This window comes from Pempheris klunzingeri, chromosome 11 (genome assembly GCF_042242105.1).
Source record: "Pempheris klunzingeri isolate RE-2024b chromosome 11, fPemKlu1.hap1, whole genome shotgun sequence".
Lineage (NCBI taxonomy): Eukaryota > Metazoa > Chordata > Actinopteri > Acropomatiformes > Pempheridae > Pempheris > Pempheris klunzingeri.
Window position 1 is genome coordinate 19,320,087 of NC_092022.1, and position 23,575 is coordinate 19,343,661.

The 23,575-nt window shown below is 43.5% G+C and overlaps 1 protein-coding gene across 1 annotated transcript; it reads right to left on the reverse strand.

Annotated features, from left to right (window-relative positions):
• Window positions 1-459: 459 nt before the first annotated feature.
• Window positions 460-23,317, reverse strand: LOC139209456 (segment polarity protein dishevelled homolog DVL-1-like). The gene is made up of 15 exons (XM_070839177.1): window positions 22,904-23,317; window positions 17,649-17,718; window positions 15,585-15,706; window positions 12,908-13,026; window positions 8,958-9,096; window positions 8,118-8,211; window positions 7,906-7,975; window positions 7,606-7,745; window positions 6,971-7,047; window positions 6,518-6,585; window positions 6,249-6,326; window positions 5,697-5,831; window positions 4,958-5,125; window positions 4,630-4,845; window positions 460-2,513 (listed from the first exon to the last, which is right to left on the reverse strand). Exons 1-15 carry the CDS (start codon window positions 23,071-23,073, stop codon window positions 1,993-1,995), a joined length of 2,187 nt encoding a protein of 728 aa, XP_070695278.1. The 5' UTR covers window positions 23,074-23,317; the 3' UTR covers window positions 460-1,992.
• Between the last annotated feature and the right edge of the window lie 258 nt (window positions 23,318-23,575).

Below are 23,575 nucleotides of genomic sequence, written 5' to 3' on the forward strand. Positions count from 1 at the left end.
AACTGTCAAGAGTCAAAGCAAATGAAGTGCGTTGTGGTGACATTACACGTCTAACAGTTCTAAACTTTTTTAAGACGACTGCTTGATGACCACCGATCGGTCTTGAGAAATGACCACCCACTTGATTCTCAATTAAACATTTTAAATGCTTATGTATATATATTTTTTTATTAAAACTTTTACTGTTTTTAGAGCATAGGTCATTCACACATTCAAATGCTTGTGCCCAATTCAAATTGTCAATCAGTAGTCACTTCCAAAATACATTTAACATATCAAACTTAGTATTTGAGTGAGGTAAGAAGGAATTGTCTCCATCTAGTGGTCTGGCTTAAAAAGAAAAGTATATTTTAGCGGGAAACAGTTCAGTTAAAACACAACAGGTCATTATCATAGAAAATGTAGACACAATGTTGAACATATATATTTTTATTCATATATATAATAAATTTCTATGTACAATTTATTCTTCTTTTGTAAAGAAAAAAAATTAAAGAGAAAGCTTTGATTGCAAACAGTGTTTCATACTAAAGGGAGGGAGAGACAAAATGGAAAAGTGCTCATAAAACTAGCGTCTGTGTGTTATTTCCCCTCCTGTAACTATATTTTAGGTAGATACAACAGGGGTTTGCCATTATTTTGCAAGGAGATCAGAATCTGAAGGTCAGGATTCCCCTTGAAGTCATAAAGAAGTGTTAGATGATAATCACAAAGAGATAAACATCATAACAGCTCCTTCATCTTTTAGAAATATCCACCACACTACGTGAGGCTTTGGCTTTTACCGTGCTGACTTTTATCGAAGCTCATACTCGCTAAGAAGGTGACAACCGCGGCGCACTCAGCAAACTGGCTTATCTCACGTTGAGCCTTTGAGTTTGCTTCCACAGCTGCGGTGGGTGTCCACTGTTTGCAATCCTGTTTAGACGTCGATTTGCTTACTTCAACGTGTTTAAACCAAAGTGATATGAATGTCAGGGTTTAATTGCTGACAGGAATAATGATACATTCGACAAAGCACAGCTAGGACAGTAGAAACTGGCCACTGATTCACAAAGGGTGATGTCTGATTGTCTGTCAGTCAGCCGTAGTAGACAAAGTATGACACCATCAATGCAACATGATCACATAAATAACATCACAAAATTCATCCAGTGTACGGATTCTTCCTTTAGAACATTGGCAAGAGGTAACCCCTCCCCCCAATAACGGTAATACTTTAAACAAAATGTATTAATAAAATTTCTTTACTTTAAAGCAGTTGAGACAGTCATGCAATATGCAGCCTAGTTAACCTACTGGCTGGCTACAGGGCCTCCCTTATGAGGCTGAAGAAATCCACGGATCGTGAACTGTTCAAGGTTAGTGTTTTAGTAGTTGGCAGGTACAAGCTTAAATAAGCCAGTGGCAATGCCACAGTAAAAAGGAAATGGGGCTGGAGGTTTGGTGTAACGTGCTACATTTTAATTAGTACGCACAGATATAAGTCAGGAGATCACTTCCAAGTTCTGGGCCCAGAGAAATGTTCATAAGTGTGGGCTGTAGTTGTCGGTCTGGGTCTGGGGGATTGAGATCCAGGCCCAGCCAGCTTAAAGGTCTTGCAGAACAGAAAATATCCTAGGTAGAGCACACACTCCCGAGAATGTCTGCGTGGCAGCTTTAAAAAAATCACCACACTGAATACCACTCACGTTTCACAAACTGTACACGTCACGTCAATACAAAAGAGGGTTTCAGCCACAGAGGACCCGTGCTTGTGTGTGTGTGTGTGTGAGAGGACTCCCTCCTGTTGTGCTCTTGCTACCTGTATTCCTTTGCTTAGACATCAGAGGGACAGACAGATAGCAGGGGGGTAGGTAGAGGGCCAATCAGTGTCTACATTCTGAACTTTGAGATGGTCGGAGGCAAAAGGTTGAGAGGAAAGAGAGAAGGGGCTGAGTGGGTTCAGGGAGAATTGTTTTGTGCTCGATGAGTTTTAAAGGCACTGTCCTGTCACATGATGTCAACAAAGAACTCACAGGGATTGCCCATAGCATGCTGGAAGGACTGGCGACTGGCGGTGAGCTCAGGAGGAACGGCTGCTAACTCTCTCCCAGGAGGGGCTCCAGGGGGCGTGCTGCTGCTGACTGAGGTCTTGGGGGCCAGACGGGCCAGACAATAAGGGGGAGGCAAGCCTGGGGGGCCGTAGGAGGAGGCATGGCTTCGCTCGCTGTGGGCACATGAGCCTGGCCCTGCCTGGGTGAAGGGAGCGTGGCTGTAGGTGAAGGAGGGGTGGCTGTTCTGTGAGTGAGAGTGACTCCTGTGTGACTGACTGTGACTGAGACTTGATCGGGCATGACTGTGACTGGAGACAGCGTGGCTGTGATGGCTCATTTGGCTGGCGGACCTGTCACCGCGCCTCCCTCCACGGGCGCGGGGCTCTGATTCGCTGCACATTGACCTTTGACCCTTCTCCTGAGGGGAGGAGCGTCTACCTTTGCCTGCGCTGGGGTTGGATCCACTGCTACGGCTTCCTGTCGAGGAAAAAAAAACAGACAGGCATGTAAGCTTGGCTTGCTACAGTACAAGTACACGTCACAATAAACACAGTCAGCAGCTCCAACTCATCAGCTGTAGCTGTTTAAGACCAGCTGATTTTGCTACTGATTAAGAATGAGGCAAAAGGTCACACATTAAACAAAATATATTACAAAGCTTTAAAAAGCCTTCATGAGCTGCAACAGACACTAAACATCACACGGCATGTTATTAAGTGAAAGATCTCCTCTTGTGCAAAACACAGTAAACTGTATTAATGCTATTAAATACACATTGCACTTTGTTTAAGGTGTGACAAGATAGTTTCTTATGCAGTCAAGAGAGACAGTCAAGGGCAAACATAATCATGTTAAAGATTTCTTTCCCGAGTTCCACCTGCTGCAACTCATACCACTGGCTTCATCTGATATTCATACAAACACTGAAACATTCACAGATTATAAATGTAAACATGATACACCTGCATCAGAGAGACACTGATACGAAGCATTTAATGGATGATACAAAATAACACAACAGATTAAAAAAAAAAAATTTGTTATAAAAGTAGGTTAGTATCTGGTCTCTGTGCTGGTAATGCACACTGGTGGCGTCATACTGATAGAGGTGTACCACACTGTTGCAAAATCAAACATTCCACGCCTCCCCTTCCGCAATGAGCCCAACAGTACTGGGTAAAGTGGTGCATGATCGCCCCCTGTCAGTGAGATAGCACAATCCTCAGAGTGATCATCCTGCATCATGCACCTCCCAGCACAGTAGGAATGCATGCCCAGGGGTCCAGAGAGGGAGAATGGACTGTCAGGAGAGTCACACACAGGATACACATGAAGAAAGACGCATGGGACGGGCGGAGGACAAAAAAAACCTTAAAGCCACAGTATGATAGGTGGAGAATGTTGAGCATGAGAGAGAGAGAGAGGAGGATAGAATAAGATGAGGAGGATGAATGTGAGATAGAGAGAGCAAAGAGAAAGAGAGCAGCAGAGGAGGAGAGGGGGTTAGCAGGCTTACCGGTTCCCCCAGTGTCCTGGGACTACCTCCTCCTTCAGTCTACCGTTGCCCAGCAGAAACAGAGGGAACAACAGAATTACACACACCTCCCAGCCCAGCCCCTTCCCACACTACCTAATGTACCCTACTACTGTACATCTGGCCCATATGGTCATAACTAATATGACACCCACGGCTGTTTTTGATCATCCTTGTCAACCAACTAAAAAAACTGGCCCTCAAAAATGCAAAAGCGCACGCATGCACTCATTCAAGCAAGCAGGCAGACACATAATTACCCACAAACACTTGCTTGCAAGTGCCAAAAGAAACAAAACTAAACTTCATATAAAGTACAGCACGTGACTATTCCTATTGTTGCCATCTCTGTCTTCCACATTTCAAAGGTAGCAGATAAACCAACTGAAAGCGTGACAACGGGCTGAAAGCAAGACATGACAATGTCTGGATGAATCACTCAAAACAATGAAAATTAGACTGATAGATGGTAACATGTAACTTACCATTATCTGTCTGGACTGCCTGGTTTAAAATGTACAACCACACTATCACAGCCATTACTTATGTAGTGTATAACCCCCCCCCCTCCTTGGTCTCCACTCTCCCTCAATGCAGATATCAAAAACCATGCAGCAGCAACACAAAGCACTAGCACGTCCTGATTCATGAAAACAAAAGATCGTTTGAGAACTGATGAAGAGAGATGGACTTGGTGTTGATCATTTCAAGCTGGTGAGTTGTAATCACATGGTTGATCAGATTTTTTGTGTACACACCCAGTACTGCAGAGCTGTCCGCTGCATGACTCAAGATGCTCATGATTGACCTTGACAATACAGGACGCGTTTTAGATTACACATACTTAATGAATAAAAATGCAATCCAATGTCAACGTCCTGCCCAGTGAGCCAGAAAAGCTAACGTTAGCAGACACTTGTTAATACTGATGTCATATGTCTGGAATACTTAGATTAGGGATAGTTTCATGCTGCATGTTGAGTCACATTATCACATTAATTAATGAAAGGCTGATGGAAAACTCAAAGGCCCCTCTTGGCCCCCTTTCTCATTGCTCACCCTCGCTGTGCTGGCTGCCTGCGCTCCCACTGTGGAAACTGTGGCACGGGTCTGAGTATCCTGGCGGGAAGCTGGGGGGTGCAGAGGGAAAGGGAGGGTAGGGGAATGGCTGCCCGCCCAGAGGCCAGGGGTTGCTGGTGGGAGGGAGCGGTGCCAAAGTGTCCTGCTCAGAGCCTCCACCGCTGGATCCCTCATTTAAATTGAGTGATGCCATGTCTTATTGGAGAGAAAACAGAACCAGAGAGGGAAAGATTTAGTACAATCCTTCCTATTCATAAAAAACATACACATGGCGCTGCTGTATTGGCACACTGAGAGGTGGTTATACTTTGACAGAGGTCCCCGAAGGTGTAGTAGCACTGCTCGGAGAAGGTGATCTTGTTGACGGTGTGTCTTAGGTAGCCATGTTTCAGCAGACTGCTCGCGTACTTCCTCGCATCGCGCCGGTCCTTGAATCCTTCTACTCTGGAGTAAAGCCAGTCCACCACGTCAGCACCTGACACAGCAACACACACACACACGCAGAAATGAAAACTCCTGCTCTAATGTGTTGAACAGATACTAAAAATACTGTTAATATGCATAACAGCCACAGGGGCCACAGTAGCTACAGACTACATAGACAAGCAGCACAATGTTTCAAGAACTTTGAATAGAGTCAAAACTATGCATGATACTTTTCAGACCTTGTTTTTGTGGTAAGGAAGAATGTTATTTCTTGTATTTATGAACAATAAACTGTCTCATAGAAATGGCTTGATGGATTTGAGAAAATCTAGTATGTGATTATAGATGTAATCATTTTCAGAATTCCTGTTTCAAATTTCACATTTGTTGTTTTTCATCTTTGTATAGGAAATAGCATTCATTTCTTCATTCTTCTTTTTTAGGTGTTCACTTGAATTACTGGGGCCTTTTTCCTCATAGACAGCACCACGGTTTCCGAGCAGTATGCATGCATTCTCCAAACTGCATGCATCAATTACAGTAAATTACTTTCAAAAACTCCAAATCTTAGTCTGCGTGAAGCAGGGTTTTACATGCCCACTCAGCACAGCTTTTCTCACCAATGACAGCATTGGCAATGGTGATCTTCAACCACATCCTGTCTCGAATCTCCAGGCCAGAGTCAGGCAACTGCATCACCTTGACGATGGTTGCCATGTCTGTTTTGCTTGCAGACAGAGGCAAGTCATCAAACTCTGGGATGAGAGAGAAGTTTGTAAGAAAACAGTGACGAGCAGAACTTTCCAGCTGAATTTTATTAGGTTATGGTAACAACCACAGAACAGATGTTTCTGGATGTACTGGGCTCATTTACTGAGGTAGCAGACAGGAGGACTCTGAACAACCTGTTAACCATCATGGACAATTCTGACCACCCTCTTTACCACCAGCTGGACAGACAGCAGAGCACCTTCTCCAACAGACTGCTGCAGCCTGGCTGTCACAAGGACAGAGACAAGAAATCATTCCTGCCCAAAGCTATAACTCTTTACATAAGCTCACCTCCTGCGAGCAGGGACCTCTCACCCTGATGTCTCTGTCTCTTTTTCTCTATCTATCTATCTATCTATGTTTCGTAGTGCGTGATTGAGGAAGTGGTTGGTTGTTTTTACCGTAGTGTGGGTAAGGCCCTGTCAGGGCTGTGGTGTGTGAAATCCAGGCTGCAGGGTCAATGGGTCTCACTGGCTCAGCTGAACAAATAAAACAAAACAGGCAACTCTGATAAAAAACACAGTTTAAACATCATCCAGTTCAAACCTGGTCAGGGACATCAGATAAATTGCTCCAAATGTAATGAAAACTAGTTTGATTTGAGTTAAACTATAGATTGTTGAGGAATGTTTGATAGGTGATTGCAATATAGCACTAGCGGCTGTCTTACCACGAGGGATGGTGAAGTAGCTTCGGGGAGATGGGTCCCAACATTTGGCAACAGTAAGACTAATAGGACTGGAGAAGAAGCAAATAGAAAATCAGTTTGGATAGATACAAAGACCAAAGACATGAGAGCAACATTTGGTTGAAACAATCAATACAACAGACAAGAGGACAGATTAAGTGTCACCAGATTAAAGTCACCAAATCTACTGTACCAACAAACAAACTGAAGGGATATGCTTGTATTCTGCAGCCATGATTTTTCCTGATAGGCTTTCCTGTAAATCCTTTGTATACCTTTGTATATAAACAGCACCCTATCTGATTCACGTAGCAGCCTGAAGTGTAATATTAAACCCTACGTACAGTAAATTATGCTCTACATGTGATAATCTTAGTACTGAGTTAAATGATCGCACTGCTCAGTAGTTGGTCTGATAAAGCTGTATGTTCTTACCCAGTTTTGGAAACAATCTCTCTGAGGATCCTCACAGCGTCGTCATTGCTCATATTCTCAAAGTTTACATCATTCACCTGGTTGACAGACAACAAAATGCATAAATAACTTATTATATTAAAATTTCACATAATTATTATATAATGTGTTTTCATTACAAAAATACTATTTTGAAGCTCTACAGGGGGCTGTGATGTGTGTATGCACTTAAACTGTGCACTTTAATCTCTGTAGTGCTCTTGTGCTTTCAGATGCCTGCAATTCCTAAGCTGTTTTTTTTATGTATGACATACACAATCACAATAAAACACATATTGTTAAAGTTGGGGCAGCAACAAATCTTAATGAGCCATTGTGTGTTTTATAGTGGGTGTAGCTATAGAGCTCTGCTGCACACAGATCTAAAGAGAGGCAATAACAGGAAGGAAAAGGAGAGGCAGAATTACGACTTCTACAAAAGAGCCTCATAACGGAAGTGAATACAACATTGAGGTTCTTAATAGGCCACAAAACGTAAGATAGAAATGCAGTCATCTCTTTATGTGTCATGTTCTAGTGCAACACTGTACAAACAGCAGCAGCAGCAGAGGTGTTTTCATGACACCAAAAAGAAAAAAACAAATCTGCTAGTGTACCTGGAGGAGCATGTCTCCAGGTTCTATTCTTCCATCAGCAGCCACAGCTCCTCCTTTCATGATAGAGCCGATGTAAATGCCGCCATCTCCCCGGTCATTACTCTGCCCAACAATACTGATACCCAAAAAGTTGTACTTCTCTGTCGGAAAGAAAACGAGAAATAGGTATGAGCACAGTTTCAGGTCAAGAAAACATTATAATAGTCACACCTGTACATTAAAATGTATATATATATATATATATATACACACATTCATATATATATAAATATAAATAAGTTGTGGAAATGTCAGGTTTACCCATGTTGAGCGTGACGGTGATGATGTTGAGGCTCATAGTGGAGTCTGTGATACTGCTGAAGGATGAAGACTGGAAAGACAGACAATAAAAGCACATCAGAAATATTCAAAGTGGCATAACGTCTTTATCAGTCAGCCCTCACATCTGTTTCTCATACTCAGTGTCAATTTCAGATTCAGCAGGGAGAGTGATGTGTCTTAGAGGACCTCACCCGATCTATTTTGGCAACTTTGTGCCTCCGTCGGCGACGTTTGTGTCTGCGCATCAGCTGTGAAGAAGAACTCTGTTCTGTGGAGCTACTGAGCCTGAAAGAGGGGGAACATAATGACATGGAGAGGAAAAAAAGAGGAGATAAAAATAGGATATTAGAATAAGAGAGAAAAAGCTGCCTGTAGTTCATATATTTATAATCAGTGCATCAACTATGGGGACTGATAAGCAGTCACACACTGCTGCTAATTGGTAGTTAACTTAATATGACTCATTCTTTTCTCTTCTAATTGTGATTTAAAGTAGTTGCAGCCTGGATTGCTGGTGTATCAGCCACAACTAGGGCTGAAACGATTAGTTAATTTATCAATTAGTTGATTTAAAGAAAAATAATCAACTATTTTGATAGTTGATTCATCGATTAAGTCATTTATCAAGTAAAAATACCAAAGATCTGCTAATTCAAACCTTCTGCTTTTATGTGTTTTATATTTTTGTAATTGTAAAAACTTTGGGCTTTGGACAAGCAAAAGAAGAAATATGAATACCTCATCTTGGGCTCAGAGAAATTGCGGCAGATATTTTTCACTTAATTCTGATATTTTCATTATTCACATTAATCAAAAAAAATAAAAAAAATAAAAACTTAGAAATCTTAAAAATCACGAGAACAAACTTTACCACAAATATATTCAAAAACTGTTTTGTTAGGAAAAATTATGAGCCTCACAGAAATGGCATTAACAGGTGAGATATTGTATTTTTTTTTTGTGATTTTTTGTGTGATTTTTGTGAACTTATGCGCTGCAGAAATACATTTTGATGTGAAGTAGTATGTTACCTGCTAGCATCCTCATCTTCTTCACTATCAACAAACGAGCTGGACTCCAGCTCGCTGCTCATTACTGAGGCGCTGTCGTAGCCCATGGCTGAGTCCCTTGCAGTGCGTTCTGATTTCGAGTGACCGTTGATGCGAGGGACTGGAGGGAGAAAGAGCAGAGCAGAAGTGAGTCAGGCGGGAAGTCACGTTGCTCATTGCGGGGTCGGATCAGAATGAGTGGGAGCAACCAGGAGGGGAGGAATGTCCATGTTAGTGAATTGAATAAAAAAAACTGAGCAACAGTGACAAAAACAACAGAGGAGTTTTAATATCTGATACCTCTGGAAAATTATTGAAAACAAGAAGTGAAATGCAGAACTTGGTTTTCAGCCAGACCTTACAGGAGAGTACAGGAGAGTGAATGACACATAAAGCATCAACAATTACTCAGGCTTCAGTACAATATTTAAAAGGTAAAAATACTTACACAAAGTTGCAAAATTAACAAAGCTACCTGATATTTATTTTGTAATTCAGTGTCTCGCTGTACAAAACTCTACATAAATCCACTCTTAAAATTCCCAGCAGTATACGACTGCCCTGTCCATCTCCATACGTACATTGCCATTGAGGTGGTGCTGTCTCAGGGTAACAGCGGATTGGCTGGAAAGGCCTCATAAGGCGAAGAGGGCGCGGCAGCCAGCGTATACGCCGAGAGCAAGCAAAACATTCCAGCAATGTGGTAGCTCCCATCGCTAGCTCCGCCCAGAAGGTGCTTTCATGAAAGACAAGCTACTGCACATAAACACTCAATCACCAGAGGGACATGACGTCCACTGTCAGGATTCACTCAAACATATTTCCTCCTTTGCTCAGATGACTGCCACGCCAGAGAAAAAAAAAAGAAGAAAAAAAGAAGCAAGTGTGCAGGTTCATCAAGCCAGATTGAAATCTGTGTCTTTGTGCTCTGCTCCGTCTGTGCTAGCCGCTCTCTAAACCCAGCCTGAGCCCCAGACGGTCTCTGCCCACTGGCTGGCTGCCGACAGGCTTCGCAGCTTATCTACAATAGAGGCAGTGACAAAAATAGGGAATAAGAATAAAGATATGCTGTGAAGAGTAGTAAAAAAAGAAGCCAGCCAAGAAAACAAGAAGTGATTGAGTCACTTCCTGACTAGACATGTGAAACTTTAGACACAATGTACTCATGACCTTTACAAAAGTTGTGACAAGCCTTTTGTAAGATATCTTTTTTTTTTAATCAATTCTAATCCATGAATAAATAAATAATGCACTCAGCAGATAAAGTCAAGGTGTGGCCATTTAAACTGGTATGGTCTCTGCTGGTGGATAAACTTTACATAAACAACATCACCCTCACAACAAGTACAATACATCCCTCTCCTTGCTGCAAAACAAGAGCTATTTTAACTTTAACATATTCACACTGGAACGGCAGGAAACAATACCTGCGCTGAACTGACCACGATGGCTCATATAACACATTCAAACGTCAAATATCAACAACAGACATAACACAACAAATCCCTCTCACCACAGCTGACAGTGTGCCTTCATCCGGCGCAAAGAGAGACTGAGCTGAGAGTCATGGGAGAGTATTGCCTCCTCCCTCCCTCACATGGCATGCAACTATAGAATGACTGCTAATCTGTCTCTGACCAATCAGATGATGGTATTCTCCAAAACAGAGATAATATGGGATTTTAGATGATGTGCTTTTCCTCTCTCATGTCTGCCTCAGGTGAAAACTCCATCAGATTTTTAAAAACTCCAACGCTTTCAGCAGCATTGCAACACAAAATATGATTTTCTTATGATACTTTTCGTAGCGGAGGACAGTTTCACCAGCTGTTTTGTGTGCTTTGTGGTAATACTTTAATACGAGCATAAGTGATTTGGCTAAGCCATGTCTTCTTTGACCTTAACCTTGAAATCCCAGCAGGACTAAACAACATCATTCTTAATGCAACTGCTTTTTGTTTTTGTTTTTCTTTTTTTTTTATTAAATGTTCTTTGCTATATTGTAATAAATGAACTTTTGGAGTCTTGTCTTACAGCAGGTTAAGATGCAGATCACCTGGCGGTGTTGACACAGATCATATTCCATAACTCCATCTTATACCTGTTCAGCCTCCTAAAACTGCACTATTCATCCATTCATTCTCAAACACTACAGCACAGACAGAAGGGATATGTTTACCAGGGTTGAACACTGTAAAACGGCTAGCATTCACACTGAGAGAAAATCACTTGAAGCGTGTGTATAATGTGACAGGGGAATTCCTGCTGCTGCTGATGCTGCAGGCTGTGAGGTAAAAAGGCAGGACTACCGGCTCCTCCTTCATATGTCTTAACTTCCAGGCCTGAGCCAACACGGCCAAATTCAGTAACATTATACGGGGTCTTTATGAGCCATGAAACGGCTGGTGAACCAAGAGTGTCCCACACAATTGGTTTCACTTAATTGGAGCTAACAGACTAACATGCGAGGAGATGGCAGGCTAAGAAACAGAAATGACGAAAGACTGCATGTGTGTGTGAGTGAGAGAAAGGGAGAGGATGATATGATCCTTCAGTAATTCTTGACTTTCTGCCTTCTGTATGAAAGTGTCTGATTTGTGTCAAGGTCAGTCAACACAGAGGGGGATGGAGGACAGAGGGAAAGTTCATTAGGCTTGAGATATTTCCACATCACCCACAAAACAACAGATGTGCAGTTAGCAGCTGCAGCAGTGGATGTGACACGGTGAGCGCAGTGGCGTGATAAACGATACGTCTTGAGCCAAGTCAAAAAGACACAAGATGCAAGAGAGTGATGAAATCTATGGATACGATTATGCGGTTGTTCTGCTGGAACAAAGCTGAATCTGCTTCCAGCGTGCAAGACAGTTACAGCTGTTCCTGCAGCCCCAACCTGATGCTGTATTCTGTGATACTAATTGCATAATGAGCCCGAAGCGCAGGATGCAAAGAGCCAGGCTTGCTGTGAGGAGAGGACAAGGGGAGGGGAGACAGAAAGACAACTGGCTTTGCTGTGAGTCTAAACAACGGCAGTCTGCGAGCATCAGAAGCTGCTGATTTATCACTTCCTGCCATAAAAACAACTAATTCTGCCAAAATGTCTTTCAGGCAACGGCACAGATAGAATGAAGCAGATATCTCAGATATGATTATGCTGATAGCAGAACACACCTTTTCCTGCAGCACCAGTATACCCTGTTCTCTGCTGTGGACATCGGCAGACATGTGATGTTGCCTGGCAGGCTCTCATATTAAAATCACTGAGCCTGTAAAAGAGAGCAGTTCTTTTGAAGGAGCAGGAAGAAAGCCGACCCTCTCCTCCAAAAGTGATTTTAGAAATTGCTGCAGTCAAATGCCAAACAATAAAGCAGATGTGTTCGCACTTGATAACGGTTATCAGGGACTTTTAAAATCAAGTTGCTGGCAAATTCTTTTCCAGGTAGACTGTAGATGGCTGCATTTATATCTCAACAATAGTTTCCTATGATACTTCACTAAGCACTAGTGCCCTTTGACAGCATATAATCATTGCACAAGATTGTGACTACCAAGTGGAAAAAAGCTTCTGACCATAAACCTGAGAAACACATGGGGAACAGAAGAAGGACAATTATTGGGCAAGACAGTGAATTCCAGAAACTTTGACATAGAGTGAACCTATTCACTTCTTACTTTCTTCACTTTTCTGAGAATTTGGATAACTACGTGTGTCTTGGCCTCACATAGTTTAAGTTCAACACGCACCATTTGGTCCCTGAGGGCCTTTTTTCATACATGTCTGCTATCTGTCCACTTTCTTGTTTTTCTGGTGAGTGACTTGTTCAGAGCGAGAAAGTTAAGTGTTGAGTGAAAGGCACTGAAATGTAATAACTTGGAAATGACAAGATAATTGCATTTTTAGGATCCATCTGTTCCAGGCTGATAATACTCACGCTCGGTTTCTCTCGCTCTCCTCCGTGCCCGCTCCCTCTCTCGCTCTCTGCGGTGGCTTAGGAGAGACTCTGTCCCCGTCTCGGTGTCCAGGCCATCTCGACTGCTCACCGCATTGGCACTGCAATACACACATTGGAAAACTTCAGTCAGATTCATAATGATGTACAAAACACACACGCTCTCTGTCTCTCTCACAGAAAGTCTTTCAAATTAATTTCCTAGCTAGCCTGAGACCAACACTCCTGAACATAATCCCCAGCTACAATATACTTCTGTCTGTTATAATATCTGTTTGCCTGCCATTCAGCCTTAGGAGAATATGCAACTCATATTATGTTGTGTTTCAAATTCAATCCCTCTGGCCAAAATAGAAGTTTCATTGTTCTGCGGTATGTGATGTGTTTTTCACTAAGTGTCATTAATGACCAGATACCCTGAGAGGAAGCCATTCTGGACAATACTGGCATTAATGAGACCTATTGAAAGCCCAGATGGTGCCTGGAGCATGATTGAGAGAGAGAGACAGAGAGGGGAGAGTGACAGATTGCATAAAAAAGCAAGAAGTGGTAGATCAGGTGTGGGCTGAGCAATAAGCCAGCCTGTGTACTTGGGGTCTGGGAGGAGTCTGGGGGTTCTGGAGGGGCTGGAGGGCAGATTGTTATTCTGTCAGAGGGCTGGAGACGCTGTGGCCTCAGGCACTGAAGTTAAGGGACTTACACAGCCACTGGGCACCTAAGAAACCTGAAGCTGGTGAGAACTCTACTGCTCCCTGTCAGTCTGTCACACACACACACACACTTAGGCATGTGTGCAACATGTACCTTACACCTGCCTAAATAATCGCACTCCATGCAACAGCTCACGCTCAAATGGCAGCGCTCATATACAGACAGAGTCATATTCATACTGTGTAAACAGAATAAAAAATGGCATAACACACATATAACATCCTGCAATTGTTTAAAAACAATGCTCTCACACATCTCAGCTTTAGCCGTGTGGATGATCAATGCAAATTAAAACCACAAGAGCAGACAGGATGCTGTGTCTGCTGTGTTCACTCAGCAGGATAAAGTGCTCAATGAGGCATGCTTACACGCTTCTGCTATGGTGTACTAATGGGTGCACCTGTGCCGGGCTTCACCAGCACAGGTCAGGGCGTGTATGTAAATATCACAGAAGATGCCTAGTTTGGATGCATTTCTATTGATAGTGATTGGAAAGCAGCGTGATGACTGATGTGGTGGTGACTGCCTGTCTGTCAGGCTGTCGATGGCTGCTGACCAGCCGGGGCGGCAGGTCTGCTGATCCGGAGGGAGATTATCCAAGGCGCTAGGCTGCAGCTGTGAACAAATGCCACCCCCTTTCAACCCTCCCTCTGTGCTGCCAATCGCCGCCCCCTCCCTCTTGGGAAATGGAGATGTGTGCTTTTAATGTCCATTAATCCGGATTACCAGGCAGGAGCACATCAGTTGTGTCCATTCTCAGCCCAAAACACCTATTCTGTGTGCTCATCAAATAGAGCCATTCACGCCGACAAACACATGAAATGCATGAATAAAGCACAAAGAGAAAATGAAGTGGTAATAATATTCTAGCTATTTACAGAGAGGGGTAAGACTGGATTCATTTCAGAAAGAGAGGAGGTCTGCTATAGGGAATTCATAGGGAATTCACCACGCTGTGTCTCCAACAGAAAGGCCTGCCTGTCTGACTCAAAAAGGGAAAAAGAAAGGGAGAGTAAGGGAGGGGGCGGGGGGGGAAATGACGTGGGGTAAAAGGGGCCGGCACAATGTCTTTTTGCTCCACGAGGTGGCAGTAGTCTTAGTGAAAGCTGACCAGGAACAATAAAATTGTCAGGACAGCTGACAGCAAAACAGCAGGGTGCAGCCCATAGAGGGCAAAAGCGAGCTGAGATGTCAAACACTGGATAAAGAGATACACTGAGACATGATAGATTGCACGCTCTCAATATAGAGCCTCAGCCATATTGCTCTAGCGCTGTAATGGCAACAACCCTTGCCCCCACTGCCCCCAGCCCTTCCAGCTATATTTAGCTTGAGACTTCTCCTTAGCGAGTGCAGTCATATTCTGTAGTTTGAAGTTAAATTCTGGGCTCAGGTAACAGCCACCAGGAGTCGAAAAAATTTCTCCATTTCTGAGCTTTTAGGCACCAATGTGTTTTTAGGGCCACATGTCTTTATTAACCGAGTCCGGATGAATGCTCTTAGTGACTGAACACAATGGGTCTCACTGAGTGCCAGTATTTGCCTGAAGATGTTTATGCTATGAAGGCTATTTCAAGAATCAGCAGCACTGCCGGCGTGCGCATCATGTTTACATAGATGAGTGGACTAACGCCTTACTACATGGTTGAGTGGGCGGGAGGGAACATACACACAGAAAATACTCACATCCATGCACGGTTTCTTGCTCAAGCTTTAGCACATACTTCATCCCATATTTACACACAGGCATACAGACCACCTACACCTCCCATATGAGCCTATGATGGCAACTCTCTGATGAGCTTTCCACATTCTGCTAAGCACATATGGCACGCTGTGAAATAAAAAGGTCACCCAGAGCGCAGGACTGTGTGCTTGAATACATCTGCCTACATGCCTGTGTGTGTGTAATTGTGCATATAAGACAGGCAGTAATCAGTCTACTTACTGGAAGGAGGGTGGGCGCGAGTCTCCGATACCCCCTGTTCTCTCGAGTGGAGGGGGCAGCTCTGGATGGCTCTCTGTGCACTGAGATCCTCCATCAGAGTGTGCACTCTCTGCCAGGACCAACTGAAGGAGTTAAGTTGGAGAAAAGGAAAGATTAATTAAAGCCCAGACATATTCAGATCTGAGAGAAACGCTAACAATAATAAATATTTTGCTAAATGATATAGGGCCCTATTGTGAGGAGAGAGAGGATCAAAAACAGCCTCAACAGACTCTGCGACACTCAAAGATAAACAGACACAGCAGTGATTTTGGCACCGGAGAGAGAAGCTCTTCTTGTGTATGGGTACACATGGGGAAAGGCTATGGAATGAGATGCTGCAAAGAGGCCTGGAGATGACTAGTGGATACGCATAAACTACTTGAGAAATGCAGCAAGCAACATAGAAACTTAAAAAGAGCACAATGCTTTTACGCAATTGAGTGTCAGTGCAAAGGATGATGTGACCCGCAGATACAGCTATTCTCCTTTCATCTAAGCCAGAATAATGAAAGTTAAAGCAGGCCGCCGTGGAAAGTCTAACAACTGTATGGACTATGATTATTTTAATGTGAGCTTCGGGATTTACAGATGTCACTGTGGTGTCACTAGATTCTTAAATTAACCCTTCAGGCTACGTTTTTTTTTGCTCCGTTTCAAAGACTGAAAGCATCTGCATTTTCCATCACCATCTGTGCTCTGTGTCTGCTGAGCTTTTGGTCTGAAACATATTATGAATGAGCAGATTTCGCTCTGGTCCTTGGGTCTCCAACTTCATAGAAACTACTTAACAAAAACTATCGTCTTTCTGTGTTTGACAATAAGGAAAAATATCTCCATGATTTTAAGAATGCACTGATCTGACTTTTTCTCCCTTGATACTGAGACTGATCAGTGTACTTTTTTTTCCCTATATTTAAATTCTGTAAATCAAAATGTGTTGAGCTCATATTATTTCTTGTAGGTAACATAGGGTCACGGATTGCTGTAGAGTTGAGGATGGCCTGATGCGACAGATAGTGGAAGCACTACATTTTACAATGACATTGATGAAGAAACTGTATGTCATGTGTTCCAATTCACTGATCAACTTAACATGGTCAGTATTAACCCAGATACTGATACAGCGGATCAGATCAGCGCATCCCTATGCCTATAGGGTGTCATGAAAACAATTTCTCTATGACAGGGGTGTCCTGATTTAAAGAAAAATGGGAACTATTGAATCAAATGTGAATGAATCACAAATACGCACTTCAAGGATAACTAATTGTTGAGCAGCAGTGTGGTATACTGAGGCCACATTTAAACACAAGTCCAAGCTTCAAGCCCCGTTAGCATCGACACAGCTTAAGTGATATTGAGCAAGACTGTCCTCAACAACTCTATAGCCACCAATGTGTCACTGATTCTGACCTCTGACCTCCGTGTGGAGGGAGACAAGCAAAATAATTAATTTTCCCACAAAGATCAATAGAGCACAATATTTATAGACTGGATTGTAAAAAAATTGACCGGGTAGATTGAATGTGTATCCTGTGAAACTAATTTACATACACCTCCATTAATATTTAAAGCCAGAGCTGTAACCTGCGTTTGTTCTGTAGGACAGAGTAATGATTGAGAGGTAAATCCTGCTCTAACATGACAGATTGATTTGATTTAACGTACTTTATTGTCCCTGTAGGGACACTTGGGCTGACAGTACTGTTTATCGTCCATAATTCACTATCAATCACTATCAGACTACAGAAGCAGATCCAATATTTCCTCTTTTAGTGGTCAAACTAAGCCACATCTGATTGTATTGTGCAACAGAAGCTCCGTACATCTAATGGAGTCACTCACACCTATACAGTACAGCTGAACAGTGAGATCAAGGTGAAGAGTGTTTGAAAAGCTCTGTGGAGGCGTAACATGGCTACATTTACATGATCCATGAGTGCTGCACATATCGTTGGTTAGAGCTAAAGTTGCACATCCAGGAGCGATGGGCAGCATGGATGCATCATTCATCTGACTTACCCAGGACACTACTCTCCCGTTGAAACAGGGCAGCTTGGCGTTGTCATCAGAAATCTCTTCTTTGACAACCCTGGGGAACAGGCAGACAGACACAGTCAGGCTAACCAAGCAGGAGAAGCACACAGAGTCAGCTTAACAACACAACACGGTACAGCCTGGAGACACTTCCCTTCCCATAGTTGACACATGCTGAGAGATTCACGCTTTGTAAGTCACATTTTTCACACGGCTTTCAGCCACCTTTTGTATGGGCGAACTCGATGAGCAGCAGCGATGACACTCTCAGTCTGAGGCTTTATCAGTGATTTATGGACATCATGGCTGTCTGTCCAGTAACACTAAGCACAACAATGTGATAAGGGCTGCTCAACCTGCCAAGGAGAGGGCCATAAATCAGTAATGAATGGGTCTGACAGTAAATCTGTGCAAATGTGTGCAAGTTTCACAATGATCCACCACAGATAGACAGACAGACAGATAGATAGATAGATAGATAGATAGATAGATAGATAGATAGATAGATAGATAGATAGATAGATAGATAGATAGATAGATAGATAGTTAGATAGATAGTTTGATGTGTGTGTGTGGGTAGGAAAATCCTCAGAGCTGCGACAAAAGGGCGTCAAGGCACAGGACTGTATATTAATAGAGTGATCTAGTGCTTGAGGCCTTCCTCAGTGTGTTCGTCTTTGGCTGTAAATTCCCTACAAAAATACCTCCCAGTTACCCTTTGACCTGCTGGGACACAGTTCAACCACAACCAGTCACCACACCTGCTAGGCTCGTGTCACGTAGATGGAGCCTGGAGCTAGCCAAAGGGGTGAAGTAGATGAGCCTGCAGGTACCTTACAGACATACTGACACAGACGCTGACACTTGCGCATAGACACACACGGGGCTAAAACACCACGATATATTTACTAGCTTCCATTATGATTCCCCATATGTCTTTGTGCACACTGTTTGTTGTTTTGTTGTGGATTTTCCTGGAATTGGTACACCCATGCATTTCTGAGACTTTGTGGAGATCTCACATTAGCTTCTTGGCTTTGAACACGGCACATGAAAAGGGAGAGGCATGACTTTAGAGCAGCAGGAAAGCCTAAGAAGATTTTATGCAGGGGTGTCTCTGACAGCGACTTTATAGCTTTTTCCCCCTTCTTCTTGTTTGCCAGAACGTCCCAGCTTCTGAAATGATTAGCCAGGCTAGTTGTGTTTTTGTGCTCTGCTGCTGTGGGAGCTGTATTGCTGGGAGTGGTGGACGGAGATAACGTAGTCTTGTGGCTGGAACTGACGACCACAGAGTCTGCTGCTGTGGCCTGTTCCACCTCGGGGAGGAAAAGGGAGGGAGGCGAGGGCTGACTCTGCCGGCTGCTTGTTAGGTAGGAAGTGTTTGCATCCTCTCTCTCAAGCTGCACGGCCAGCTGTAAGGTGACTTGTGAGGATGTGGGAGTGGCCCGTACAAATAAAATATCAGCAATGCTTCTTCTTTCTAACGTTGGCAGGGACAAGGTTGCCTGTTTCACACAGTTCACCAGTGTAACAGTATTTTTACGGTTTCTGAAAGAGAAAGAACTAAATCCAATAAACATCTGTGTCCGTAATAAGAACTTAAACCAGAAGAACCAAGAAACAGTTCCAACCATAACAGATGACGTCTTTAACACGCGGTAAAAACCCATGGTCTGCATTCTTTTCAGCTTCCATCTGATATCAGGAGCAGTGTTAGTTCCACCCTGAACTCTTAACAAGCACAGACAAACACACATACATACGCACATACAAACTGTAAGCCCAGTTTAGATAAGCATGTGTCTGGTGTGGGCTGCTGTCACAGATCTGACTTCTTAGAGCAGACAGCTTAAATAGGTCTTAGCAGATTTCACAGGATAATGACACAAGATTTACCCTGTTGATCGCTGAATATTCCACTGCTGGGGATATTTGTGTAGCTGGGGAAGATTAGACATGTTTGTTTATGCTGTGAGACACAGAGGAGGGCTGGGTAGTTACAGCCTTGACCAGAAACCAGGAGCAGGACAAGCTAGCCAAGACCGGCCGGCAGTCCAAGGACTTGGGCGGGGGACTCGGGTGGGCTGATGCTAATGATACTATAAACAGGGAAGCAAAATATTTGCAGTCAAATAAGATTGTGAATAGATAGACTTCAATGTGACACAGAGTCTAACTCAGCAAACAGCTAAATTCAACTTCAAACAGCTAGAAGGCTGTTAATAATAGCATGCATACTGCTGATGTCAAATTCAGCTCTGTAACTGTGGTCTTCACAGCATCATAACAACAAAGTTCAGACGTTTTAGTTCCCTTTTGATTCATAATGTCACTGTCTGACAAATACTGCGCAGTCACTATCACAGTAAGAGCATTGTTGTTAATGCTAAGACACGCAAATGCAGTATAACCTTCAAAATCGGTCACAATCCTCAAACCACAAAAACAGGCGAGGTGAGGCAAGGGTGCGTTTGTGCAAAAGGCTGCAGATTTTTGTCCTACAGGGGCTTAGCATCACTTCCTCAGCAGAAGAAAGATTCCCCTACCAGCCCCCCCTATTTTCTAAGGCACAAACAAGACTGTTTCTTTCAGACCTTCAGCTTGGCTGCATCCTCAGCTCCAGAGTGCCTCTGTGACTTGCATTATAGTGAGGTCTCAAACCCACTCACCACCAGTGGCAATGACAAAATGCCATATCATCACCTTGAAGTCTCCGAAAAAGCCAAGTGGGCGGCTTCAAAACAACCCAGCCTCAATTAGTTTCCTGTCTTATGAATATTGATGAATGAATGAATATTACGATTAAAAAAAAACAACTGAGGTATGAAATGCGCACAAAGAAATGTTCATCGTTTAATTTGCTGTGCACTGTGGTGTGAATGGAAATGTCACAGCCCGTGGTTGCACGTATTCCATGTGATTCCAAAGGGAGCTGAAATGGCTTGTTCACTGCGGTAAATGGAGGCATTTGGGGGACAAACCGTTTATCAGTTTTGTGTGGCCATTGCTTTAAGAGCTGATATGGTCAGTACAAATGTAGTTCAGAAATCCCTTAAGAAAATGGCTGGTTTTTGCTGCACAGCAGGGGGTCTACTACAGAGGACCTTGCACTGGCTGCTCATTTACATTTCAAACACTGTCTATAACTGCAAGGGATTTGATGTTTTCCCTCTCTGCTCAGCAGTCTTATTCCTCCCTAGCTAATTCTCCAGCAGCCATACTGTCAGTGTGTATGCAGTACAGCCAGCATGGCTACGACAAAGCGCTGCTATCCTCTGTGCCTTTGACTGGGTTTGCTTCCATACTGTGCCAGTACCATACGGCACTCATGGAGCCTGAATATTCACCCTTAACTCAAAGGTGGGAATGCTGATGGAAACCGCCCTGTTTAACAGCTCTGTGTGAACACATAGTCACTTGACAGTGTCCACATCACAACATAATTTAGTATGCTTTGTTGATGCACATGCAGGAGCAGGTCGGCCTACTGTAGCAGTGTGTTCAGCAACACAGAGCCACGTCTCCATGTGGAGAGAGCAAACATGCTTTGTTTGTTTCCATAATCTGCTTGTCGATCACCTGAGGCCCAGTGAGTAGCCTGGCCTGCAGTGCAACAGAGGCAGGAAGCCGGGGCTGGGGACAAAGCACCGCACCAAGCCTAGCCTACCACCAGGAAGAGCCAGTTTCCCTCACAAGGTCAGGCTGCAGTGGAAATGTATGACGTTTGGCTCTATAGACACAGCCTGCCTCTGCATTTCCTCCAATCACGTTTGCGATCACACTGCTAGATATTAATGTGTGTGTGGGCCCGCATATGTCTCGTCAGACTGGAATGACAAAACAGGCACTGACACAAATATGTCATCCTGAGCGGAGGCAAAGGATAGAAGTGATACAAGAAGATACTGCTGACCAAGAGAGCTGAGGGGCTTTGTAGACCTGCTGTAACTCCTGAAAATCAGGACGGGATAACAAAGAGAAGAGAACAGAGAGACGAAAGCAGGCGAAACAGAGGGAGAAATCATTTCTGTTCCATCCAGTGGATGGAGGAGGAAGTTCCTGTGACTTTCTGAGATAAAACTGACCATTAAAAGATAATAAAATGAGTTACAGTAAGGATAAATTCACACACAAATTAGTCGACAGCTGATGAAAATGTAAAAAAAAATAATCTTGCCCATGCTAAAGCATAATCAGGGGTTAAAATATGACCAAAGGCTTCACCATTTAATTAATATCCCGATAACAGTAAATGACAGCACAGTATACTGTACGTCCAAATGCCTAACCGAATAGCCAGTAGACATCGGATGCGATGAGATGGCAAAAAAATGTCCCCTTCACTGCATATTATTCTACCTACGTAAGTGTTCCTCGGGAAAACAAACATTTATAAGCAGTCTGTCCAGCATTACTGTAATAACACAATGTATAATACAATATCAATTAGAAAAACAAAGTTATGAGGATGTAGTGCTGTTGGCCTGCTGACTGGCCCTCTGGAGCAGCTAAATGCAAAAGGTAGTTACATGATTGTGCATCTAATAGTCACAATAGTCACAACTACTGCCTTGTGGTTGCCATATTCCCCTGGGATTCACCTGCAGTCCATTGTGTGAGTTTATGTGTGACTGTGAAGAAAGACAACTTCCTGGGCTATTATAGATGGATTAAAATAAAATGGTACACACATATTTTTAAATGGTCATCTTTTACGGTCCATCCTGAAAATCACATGCTACAATAACCAGGCACAGGGGGAACCAAAACAAAACAAGACAATATGAAACCCGAGAGCCTGCACATGTGGACGCTTTGTCAACATGGCTCTCACATTGATATTCCACATGGTTAATGCACTGACGTTAATGTGGGTTAATACACTGACAGTAATAAGGGGAGTGAGGGTCTGGCTCTGAGTGCATGCAGGGCTGCGTCATTAAGGCTCTGGACAGATCTGGTATCACCTCCAACACTCGTGTGTCTCCTCCACTGCGCACAGGGTAGCCTGGAATAATGAGCAGGTGCCAGGAGCATGGGAGCAGACATGGCACTGTAGTTTGCACACATGTAACAATGTTGCAGCCAGCTTCGCCTGATGTTGCACATCTCGGCCTGTAATAAGCTGTTTATACACACACACACACACACTCACACACTCACTCACACACACTGCGATAATAAATAGCAAGTGAGCCAGACTAACAGGCTAATAATAATCACAGACGGTGGCCACTTACCCAAAATCCTGGTCCATCGATTTGAAGAAGAATTTGTAGCTATTGACCGGTCGATTGTTGAGGACATTTTTAAAATCCGCTAAGGTGACTTTCTCTGGAGAAACGGACAGTTTGACCAGATAAGGAGTCTCCTCCTCGTCTATGTGGTATATTATTTTAGTCTCCGCCATGAGAGTGAGGGGAGGACAATCATTGACACAGGAAAGGAACAAGGGTTGGCAGCGCAATAAACAGGCCTGCAATGTTACCAGCTACCCGTAGAACAACATAACAGCACTCCCTAAAACATAAAGCTGGACACCCCGCGGTGGAAAACGCAGCTCCGCGTGTTTGGCAAACACAGTGAAAATCCAGACATAATCGCGCTGTGGGTGCCTGTATTCCTGCTCCGGTGTGAGTCGGTACGGTGGCTCTCTCGGCACTAAAACAGGAAGGGACAGTCCACATCCTTGCGATATGGAGTTGGGAATATTGCTATTTTTCACAGGCTAATTGGTTAGACAGTGCTGTCATCTAGTGGCGTGTCTGGGCTGTGCGCAGGCCTATATGTCCATCTTATACAACGCGCTCGCACTGTACACTGTACTGTACAGGCATAGCCTGGAACAAAGAGGAGCTGGACTGGCTTTATGAAGCACACTGCACTCTTCTTTAATTATCACTGCTGAATAG